The sequence below is a fragment of the Megalopta genalis genome, chromosome 2, assembly GCF_051020955.1.
Source record: "Megalopta genalis isolate 19385.01 chromosome 2, iyMegGena1_principal, whole genome shotgun sequence".
NCBI classification, from domain to species: Eukaryota; Metazoa; Arthropoda; class Insecta; order Hymenoptera; family Halictidae; genus Megalopta; species Megalopta genalis.
In genome coordinates, this window is record NC_135014.1 from 10,575,307 (window position 1) to 10,585,293 (window position 9,987).

The 9,987-nt window shown below is 53.5% G+C and overlaps 1 protein-coding gene across 1 annotated transcript in view; it reads left to right on the plus strand.

The window, feature by feature from the left end:
* The window catches only part of LOC117220855 (uncharacterized), a 30,288-nt gene that overhangs the window by 18,223 nt on the left and 2,078 nt on the right, over nt 1-9,987 (plus strand). Inside the window, exons 27-28 of the mRNA XM_033471251.2 lie at nt 16-7,034; nt 7,577-9,002. Coding sequence (XP_033327142.2) covers nt 16-7,034; nt 7,577-8,989 — 8,432 coding nt within the window. The 3' untranslated portion in view covers nt 8,990-9,002. The remainder of the gene's footprint in view (nt 1-15; nt 7,035-7,576; nt 9,003-9,987) is intronic.

The following is a 9,987-nucleotide window of genomic DNA, read 5'->3' on the forward strand; positions in this document are numbered from 1 at the left end:
TCTTGGTTGTTCTAGATGCTGTTACTATTCATGAATCCCTTGCGCAAAAAGCGGCTTCTCCCCTAGAATCTGTAGATGCTAGTTATCCCAGTAAAGTAGTCGGCCAAGAGCAGGATCTCTCGCCCACCGTCGAGAGGCAGACCTACTCGGAGAAGAGGAAGTTCTGGGAGGACATATCGCGGAAGCGCGAGAGCTACCAGCGGTCCGAGTCGGACGTGTCCAGGACGTCCGAGCTGACCGTGAACGAGAGCGACAGCCTCTACGTCACGCAGAACGTCGCCACCGACGGGACCACCGACGCTGTTCCCCAGATCGAGAAATCGGAGACGATGGAGGACCTGAACGTGCCGGACATCTCCGAGTGCTCTGTCGCCGAGAAGGCTCACTACTTCGAGGAGCAGATACAGAAGGAGATCTCGAAGATCCCAGCGAGAGCAGCCCAGCAGCAGCCTGCCGGCAGATCCGAGAAGGAGAAGACCGTCGAAAGATCGGACGACGACAGAGCAGAGAAGGAGGAGGACGAGGGCGCCGAGACATACGACGAGACCAAAGAGAAGATCGACGAGCCGGAGAAGCAGAAGACCGAAGAGAAAGAGATGGATGTTTCGAGGGAGGAGCAGGTCATGACTAAGGTGCGGGAGATGATGAAGGAGGAAGAGAGGAAAGTGATTGATAGGAGGCTGGAGGAGGTGGGGAAGAAGCTGGAGGTGGTGAAGGAGATCGCGGTGAAGAAGGAGGATGCCGAGAGGGCTCTTAAAGAGGAAACTTCGTGGCTGGAGAAGGAACATGAGGAAGAGGCGATCGTGGAGCAAGAGACTGTGGCTGCGGCGAAGAAAAGGCGAGAAGTTGCTGAAAAGGATTTCGAGGAGAAAGAGGAGGAGATGAAAGAGCGAAAGATAGTCGTTGAGGAGATAAAGCAGGAAAAAGTAGAAAAGATTGTTCAAGTAGCGAAGGAAGTCGAGAAGGAACAAGAAGAAGAGGTGAAGGAGATTGAGGAGGAATCTGTAAAGAAGGCTGAGAAGAGACAGAAAGAGGTAAAGAAGGTTGTTGTACAGGCACCTGTCATAATTACAGAGAAAGAACGAGAGGAGGTAGAGAAGATCGTAAAAGAAGAATCTGCGAAGTTCGTAGAGAAGATACAAGAGGAGGCGATTATTAAGTTGGAGACTGTGAAGGTCACAGAGAAGAGAGAAGAAGTGAAAGAAATTGTTAAAGAGAAGCCAGTGAAGGAAGCTCCAATGAAAGAAGAAGTTAAAGAAATTGTGGAAGAGGAGCCAGCGAAGGAAGCTCCAAAGGAAGAAGTTATAAAAATTGTGATAGAGGAGCCAGCGAAGGAAGTTCCAAAGAAAGAAGGAGTCAAAGAAATTGTAAAAGAGGAGCCAGCGAAGGAAGAAGAAGTTAAAGAAATTGTAGAAGAGGAGTCAGCGAAGGAAGCACCAAAGGAAGAAGAAGTTAAAGAAATTGTAGAAGAGAAGCCAGCAAAGGAAGAAGAAGTTAAAGAAATTGTAGAAGAGGAGTCAGCGAAGGAAGCACCAAAGGAAGAAGAAGTTAAAGAAATTGTAGAAGAGAAGCCAGCAAAGGAAGCTCCAAAGGAAGAGGAAGTTAAAGAAATTGTGAAAGAGGAGCCAGCGAAGGAAGCTCCAAAGGAAGAGGAAGTTAAAGAAATTGTGAAAGAGAAGTCAGCGAAGGAAGCTCCAATGAAAGAAGAAGTTAAAGAAATTGTAGAAGAGGAGCCAGCGAAGAAAGGTCCAAAGGAGGAAGAAGTTAAAGAAATTGTAGAAGAGGAGCCAGCGAAGAAAGCTCCAAAGGAGGAAGAAGTTAAAGAAATTGTAGTAAAGGAGCCAGCGAAGGAAGCTCCAAAGAAAGAAGAAGTTCAAGAAGTTGTAAAAGAAGAGCCTACGGAGGAAGCTCCAAAGAAAGAAGAAATTAAAGAAATAATAAAAGAGGAGCCAGCGAAGGAGGCTCCAAAGGAAGAAGTTAAAGTAATTGTGAAAGAGGAACCCATGAAGGTAATTGTTGAAACGAAGCAAGAGGTAGTCAAGGAAGTGAAAGAGGAACCGGCGAAGGTTGCAGAGGAGCAGCCAGAAGAAATTGCAGAAATGGTGGAAGAAGCAAAGGTGGTAGACCAGAAGGAAGAAAGAATAGAAAAGGCAAGGAAGCCGGAGGACAAAGTAACGGACAGGAGAATGGAAAAAGTAGTCTCCGAGATCAAAGTAGAGCCATCGATAACGACGCAAGAGGTGATCAAGGCAAGATCCGGTGGTAAGCGGATCATCACGGAGGAGACGACGATCATCTACAAGGTTCAGAAGGACGGGTCACTGGTTCAGGAGCAGGTGACGAAGTCGGTGCAGATCGGCGACGAGACCGGGAAGATGCAGACCATAAGCGACGTGACTCAGGAGTCCGACGGCACAGAGCTGTTCGAGATGATCAGCGCCGAGGACATCCGAGCGATGCAGTTGCAGGACGAGATCGAGAGGGCGGCAGTCGCGGCCGGCGAGACCAAAGAGTCTGAGGAGGTGTCGGAGGTGAAGCAGGCGAAGAAGGAGTCGCGAATCCCGATCTCGACGTCGATGATGGATAAGAGCAAGAAGGAGACCAAGGTTAAGCTGTCGCCGGACGCGAAGCCGGCCGGCAAAGACTCGCCGAAGGACGTCAGCCCGGAGAAGCCCGAGGCGACAATGGCGCCGAAGAAGAAGGAGTTCGAGTCGCAGATCCCGAAGCGCGTGGTGGAGACGAAGCCGGCCGAGAGGAAGGACACGCACGTGAGGAAGGAGAGCGGCACGTACACGATCACGGAGAAGAAGTCGAGCGAGGAGGTGACGTCGAAGCTGGAGCAGCACTCGACGACGAAGAGCGAGACGCAGACGTTCTCCAAGACGTTCGCGGACCCGCAGGAGGCGTTCCGGATGTTCGAAGGGAACGGGAAGCCGGACTACTCGACGGTAACATCAAAGATCGACCAGAAGTCGTCGAGCATGCTGGAGAAGAAGGAGGTGAAGTCGTCGGAGATCCAGACCGGCACGGACAAGCTGATCACGCACGAGGAGAAGGAGCAGATCGAGAGGAAGAAATCGTCGGAGTCGCAGCTGAGGAAGGAGTCGCCGACGGAGACCGTCGAGGAGAAGAAGAGCAAACGTGAGGAGCTGGACAAGGTGGCGGTGCAGAGGATGTCGATGAACCTGACGGACAAGGAGGAGGTGATCGACGCGTCCGCGTCGGAGTCCCAGGCTAGAACGAAGGAGGAGAAGACGTTCAAGAAGCTGTCCGACGAGGAAGGAGTGACGACTCACGAGGCCGGCAGCAGCTCGACGAGGGAGAGCGACGCGGACGTGGCGATCAGGATCAAGAAGGACGTTTCGGAGGCGGCCGGCGACGACGTGAAGCTGATCGAGGAGCCGGTCCAAGACTCGCCTCGGGTGGAGAAGCTGGCGCACGCGGAGTCGCACAAGGAGACCAAGGAGAGCTTCGAGGTGACCGAGTTCGAGCCGAAGCTGCCAAAGAAGCAGCGGGAGGAGGAGGCGCCGGAGCCAGAAACGATGAGCCTGGAGGAGCTGCAGATCCAGAAGTTCAAGGAGATCGAGGCGCGGACGATCGCGGAGACGTTGATCCAGGAGATCGAGGAGGAGGCGGCGGCTAAGTCGGCCGAGACCAGGCTGCAGGGCCTGCTGACCAAGCTCGAGGAGATGATCGAGGGTGGGCCGGAGACCGTCGACGAGAAGCTTGCGGACAAGCAGACGCTGCGGTTCGAGAACATCATGAAGAGGCAAGCGGAGAAGGAGGCGGACAGGACCAGAGCCTCCTTCCAAGAGGAGTCCTTCGAGAAGAGCTCGACCAGGGACAGCTTCAGCGAGGACATCTCGAAGGACGAAGAGAAGGAGGAGAGCTATCCGTTGTCCTCCTCGCAGGCAAGGCAGCTCGACAGGGACATAACCATGAGCCCGAGCAGCATGTCGGAGCAGATCGATTTTGAGGAGACGATGGACGTCGACACGAACGAGCTGGAGGATCTCTCCAAGCTGACCTTGAGTCAGTCGGAGAAGCAGGACAGATCCGGCAAGGACGGGGAGAAGATCGTGTGCGAGGGGTCCGGTGCCAGGGTCCTGGAGATCCTGGAGCCCGCCGCGGACAGCCAATCCAGACAAGACTCGGTGGACGTCCCGTCTCTGGAAACCGATGAACACAAGATATCCGAACAGACCAGCAGAGGTATCTCCTCCCTGCGCGACATAGACTCGTTCGAGAAGACAGCCAGATCCCGAGACATCACCGTGTCCGAGGACACGAACGTGGACTCCTCGCTGGTTCAGGAAGGCCTCTCCCTGGAGAAGCTGAAGGAGCCGAAGAGAACCGACAGCTTCGAGATAGACAGCCCGCCGATGATGTCGCCGAAGTTGAAGGTGCAGGACCTTGAGATCAAGCCGGTCAGCTGGATGATCGGCGAGAAGAAGATCGAGATCTCGGAGACGCTGCAGCCGTCGCAGATTTTCAACCAGGAGCTCGAGGAGTACGAGTCGATGCGGAAACGTCTGACGTCGCAGGACGAGTCCGTCGACCTTGAACAGGAGTCCGGCACCAAGTCGTCCGAGGAGGTGAGCGTGATAGAGTCCGCGAAGGAGGCAGACGCGAAGGCCGGCAAGTCGGAGCAAGACTTCGACAGCGAAATGGTGGAGAACAAGCTGGACGTCAGCCTTCAGGAGCTGGTGGACATGTTGCAGCGGGAGAACGACGAGAAGGCGTCGATCGAGGAGTACTCGTCGAGTCAACAGGAGAAGAAGGAGGGTGTTGCCGCGATGGAGGACGACAAGGTCGAGGAGAGCACCGAGAAGGGCTCGGAGGAGGTCAGCGAGAAGGAGCAGAGAAGCGAGGAGATCAAGGAGCAGAAGAGCGAGGATACCGAGGAGGTCGAAGAGTCCAAGGCTGAAGAAGATTCGAAGGAGGTAGACAGAGCCGCGGTCTCGAAGCCGGACGTCGAGCTGAAGCTGGAGAAGTCGACGCCGTTGATGGACACGGAGAAGAAGCCCGCCGCGAAACCGGACGAGGAAACCGAAGAGAAGCCCGGCGAGGAAACCGAAGAGAAGCCCGGCGAGGAAACCGAAGAGAAGCCCGGCGAGGAGGCTGCCGGCCAGGATGATAGGACGAAGGACGAGCTGAAGGCGTGGACGGATACGTACGTGTCGAAGATGAAGCTGTTCATCAACGAATACAAGAGGCACGTAGAGAAGACGACGGAGAAGCACGAGAAGTCCGGCGGCAAATCGTCCACAGTTCCTTCCGATACAACATGTGCCTTGAAGATTAAAAAAGACTATTACCCTAGCGTCGATTTAAGCGCCCGTTACGCGATCACCGTCCTGGACCAGGTAGTGAAGAAGGAGATCGCGGAGGTGAAGGAGTCGCTGGAGGCCGCGAAGCAGGACCTGATCGAGGAGCTGAGCGAGAACAGCGAGACGGTGATTCAGATCAAGGACTCGCCGTCCGAGTTCCAGTTCATGCTGCAGCCGGAGTCGATACCGAACGACCTGCCGTTGTTGTACAAGCCGCCGTCGCCGGACCGGGACCGCGACCGGGACCCGGAGACGTTGAAGAGCAGCGACTCGCCGCAGCCGTCGCAGCTGCAGCCGCCGGAGGAACCGGCTCGATCGGAGTCGAAGGACGGGACGGAGCCGAAGTCGACGTACGACTCGCCGTTCAGCAGCTTCGAGGAGCCGATCCTCGGCAGGGAGCCGACGCCGGTGATCGTCACGGAGAGATCGGACTCGGCGGGAACCGTCCAGGATGACTCCAGGGACGATGAAGAGGAGCGTCCCAGCCCCATACTCGCCAGCAGGTCCGGCTCCGACGTGGACAACAAGGACGAGAGCTCGTCGCTGGCGCTGCCGAGGCCGGTGCTGAGGAGGCGACACAAGCCGAGCCGCGCCGCGAAGAGGGTTGCCTCCGAGAGCGACGCGGACATCGGCTCCAGCTCCGGGGACAGCAGCAACTACCAGTCCTGCGACTACGAGCAGGGCAGCGGCAGCAGGCCCAGCTCCTCGGACATGGAGGCTCTCCAATCCTGCGGAGCCGCGTCGGCGACGGTCTCCGAGTACGAAACGGCCGTGATGTCGATGGAGTCCACCTCGAAGCCGACCTCCCAGGAGTACCACACCGCGGCCACCACCATGAGCTCCAGGGAGTCCATGAAGTCCCTGGCGTCCCTGAGCTCCGGCCACCTGGGCAGCATCGACAGCACCAGCGAGATGTCCGAGACCCTGGTGGCCTCCGAGGCTGACGACAAAGATGACGCGGAGGACATGAAGCTCGGCCTGGAGGACGAGCGGACGGAACAGTCGGACTCCTCCAGCAGCGACAATATACCCGTCGACGAGTCCACGGACAAGATCGACAGCCACATACCCTACCGCATGAAGCGGTCCTCGGAGATGATCTTCCCGCAGGTGCTCGAGGGCGACGCCGCGCCAGAAGATCGCGCGGAACCGGTCGCCAAGGACGAGGAGCTCCCGGCCAAAGGGGTGGTGGACTCCGCCACGTCGACCACGGCCTCGTCACCAAGGCCCGACGTCCGTCCGATCTCCGTCGACATCATGACCGCCAGGGTCTCAGAGGACGGCGTGCAGAGCGTCTGCACGCAAGTCAGCTCCGTCCAGCCGGCCGAGACCACCCCCGAGAGAAAGGTCTCCGATCCGGACACATTGGAGAAGGACCTGGAGACGGTGTCGGACAGCCAGACCGCCGAGTTTCCCGAGCTGAAGAGAGCCTTGTCCATAGAGAGCCCGGAGCTCTCGATGCAGGCGTCGACCCCGTCGATCGCGCACCAGACCAGCATGTCCACGTCCTCGACTTCCGGGGTGTCTGTCAGCACCGTGGTCGGCACGGAGAAGCTGGATAGACGCTCGCCGGACAGCGACTCGTTCGAGGTGGTCGACAAGCCGGACATCATCGACGACTTCTTCGTGGTCGAGGAGGTCGGCCGCGAGGCAGAGGAATTCGACTCAGAGGGCAAGAGCATCAGGATCAGCTCGATGCCGCAGGTCAGCGGATTGCACATGTTACTGCTTTTTAATCTAATTAATTTAATTTAATCCAATTAATTTAATTTAAGGCAGTTCGTTTAATTTAAGCCAATTGATACAATTTAATTTAAGGCAATTTGTGTAATTTGATTTATGTTAATTAGTTTAATTTAAGTTAAGTTAATTTAAGCTAATTTATTTTATTTTATTTAATTTAGTTCAACTTGATTTATTCATATATATACAATGTGGATAAAAACTCACTTTTTACAAGACATAACAAAGAAGCCGATATTAATATAATACAGAGTCAGCGGTTTGGGTGAATAGTTCTTAATTTTAAGACACAACTTTTTTACACACAAAGATGATGCAACGCCCACGCAACGCTTCGAAAAGAACAACGGTTCTCAACGATTTTATTTCCAGTCCTTAAATTGAAATTTATTTAACACATTGCCGAGATCTCTCCGATTAGAACGAGATGAAGCACGAGACATTTCGAGCCACTTTATTCGACGATTCATTCGACTCACGTTTCGCCGAACCCTGCCGAACAGGTCAGCAGCAAGAACTTCGACCGCGAGCTGGAGCACCTGATTACCGAGACGAAGGAGGACGTGCACGTGTCCGGCGGCGGCAGCAGCAGCCAGCCGGCGAAGAAGGACGACCTGTTCGACTTCGAATCGGAGGAGAGCCCTCCGCAGGCGTCGAACGACGACCAGTACTCGCAGTCGTACTCGGACGAGGAGCAGTACGAGGGCAGCAAGAAGTGGATCGAGATGCAGTTCCATCAGGACGCGAGGGGCTACGACATCGAGTACGACCGTGGCCCGTTGGAGGACATCAAGGAGGAGGAGATCACGGACTTCGAGGCGGGCAGCAGCCGGTTCGGCAGCCTGGGCAGCCACAAGGAGTCGATCGGCAGCGTAGGCAGCATGCGCGGCAGCTTCGGCAGCACGCCCGACTACGACGTCCTCGCCGGTAAGAAGTACTTCGTGAGGCCGTCGGACCACGACAACGTGTCGCTGAGCTCGCTGCAGGAGTTCGAGCATCTGGAGAGCGCGGTGGCCGCGGAGAACTCGAAGAAGCTGCAGCAGTGCGGCTCGCACGACTCCGTGAACAACGGCAGCCTTCCGAGGAGATACACGGCCAGCCGGTCGGGCCACGGCGACGACGTGTCGCTGTCCTCGTTGAAGGACTTCGAGGGCCTGGAGAAGGCCTGCAGGGAGGCCCATCTGATAGAGCTCAGGGCCAGGGAGGAGGAGGACCTGCTGGAGCACGAGAGCCCGGAGAACAAGTACAAGCTGGAGAGCCTCAGGGCCAGGGTCGACACCAGCGCGGCCGGCTCCTTTAATCCGAGCACGTCCGGATCGGACGACTACGAGAAGAGGATCAAGGAGATCGACGAGATCATCCGCATCGCGCAGACCAACGTCGAGAGATTCGACAGGCAGGACGACACCACCGAGGACATCTCGCAGATCGAGATCATGGACACGGAGAAGACCGGGCCGCCTCCGCCGCCTCTCGTCCCGGCCTCTCAGGTACCTCTGAAACAGGAAGAGCCCAAGGATCCTAAAGACGGCAACGTCATGGAGACCAGCACCGACTCGCTCGAGCTCGAGGACAACATGGACAAGAAGCACCATCCGCTCTGCAGAAGCTCCGACTCTTTGGAGATGAAGACCACCCTGGACTTTCCATCGCTGAGCTCGGATTCGTTGAACAACGTACGAGACGGCAAAGAGACGCAGCAGGACGTCGTTGGTTACGCGAACAATCTCAGGCGTATCTCGTCCGACTCGCTCGACATGCCTCTCGTCGATCCGCAGGCCGCGGAGGCCCAAGCCAGGGTCGAGCCGGACCCCGCGGAAGAACCGCCCTCGGACAATTCGTTGGACCAGGGACCGGACAGCGACAGCAACGTCAGAACTGATAAGACGAGGACTACACCGAGTTCTGGGACATAGGATATTTTCGTAGGTAGGTAGGTTGTTGATCGGAATTTTTCTTCTAAGGTTGTATTATTTATTTATTTATTTATCTATTTATTTATTTATCTATTTATTTATTTATCTATTTATTTATTTATTTATTTATTTATTTGTCGACGAGTGCGAACCCTTGGTCACAAGAATTATCTTAAGACTAAAGGCGAGAGGCCTCGCGACGATGCGAAATGCTTAATTTAGTTGCGCCTAAAGCTTGCTTAATGAAACAGTAGGCGACTGCTTTCCCAGCATCCCCATTTCACACGTTAATAATATTCTTGGTACTACGCGTGGCGATATTATAATATCGATATTGTAATGACGATATTCTTTATAATTTTATAATTTGTATAGTTTATTTTACGTATATAATATAATATATAACATTATTATATTATATGATATTAATATATTATATAATATTAACATAATATATAATATTATTATATTATATAATATTATATTATATATTATAATTTTGTAATAATAATTTCAATAATATTTTATAATTTTTATTATTCCCAAAAATGCCGCGCAATCCGGAAAAATGGGTGATTCCTGAGGTCAAGTGAAGTCTCGGATTACATTTTCGCTGAGAAAAAAGTTACTTCAAATGACCTCGGGAACCCCCTGTTTCCAGATTTCGAGACATTATTGTGATTTTGTTGTCTAATAGCGATATTATAATATATTATAACAAATTGGTAAATTTAAATATTGATCAGATCGCGGCGTCGATCATTATAAAAATAGGAAGACTAAAACAGTGCACGCGACGGCTTCGAAATATACATTAAATTCTCCATAATTTAACGCTGAGATAGTGCAAAAAAATGGACAATCTGAGCGTCGATTAGGAAGAATTTACTGCAACTTCAATCCACGTAGATTCGATGATTAAATTTGAAAGATCAAAAGATACGGGGGCATAGAGCGAAGGGGATCCGACGGAAATGTTTAAACAACGGTTGTTTGAT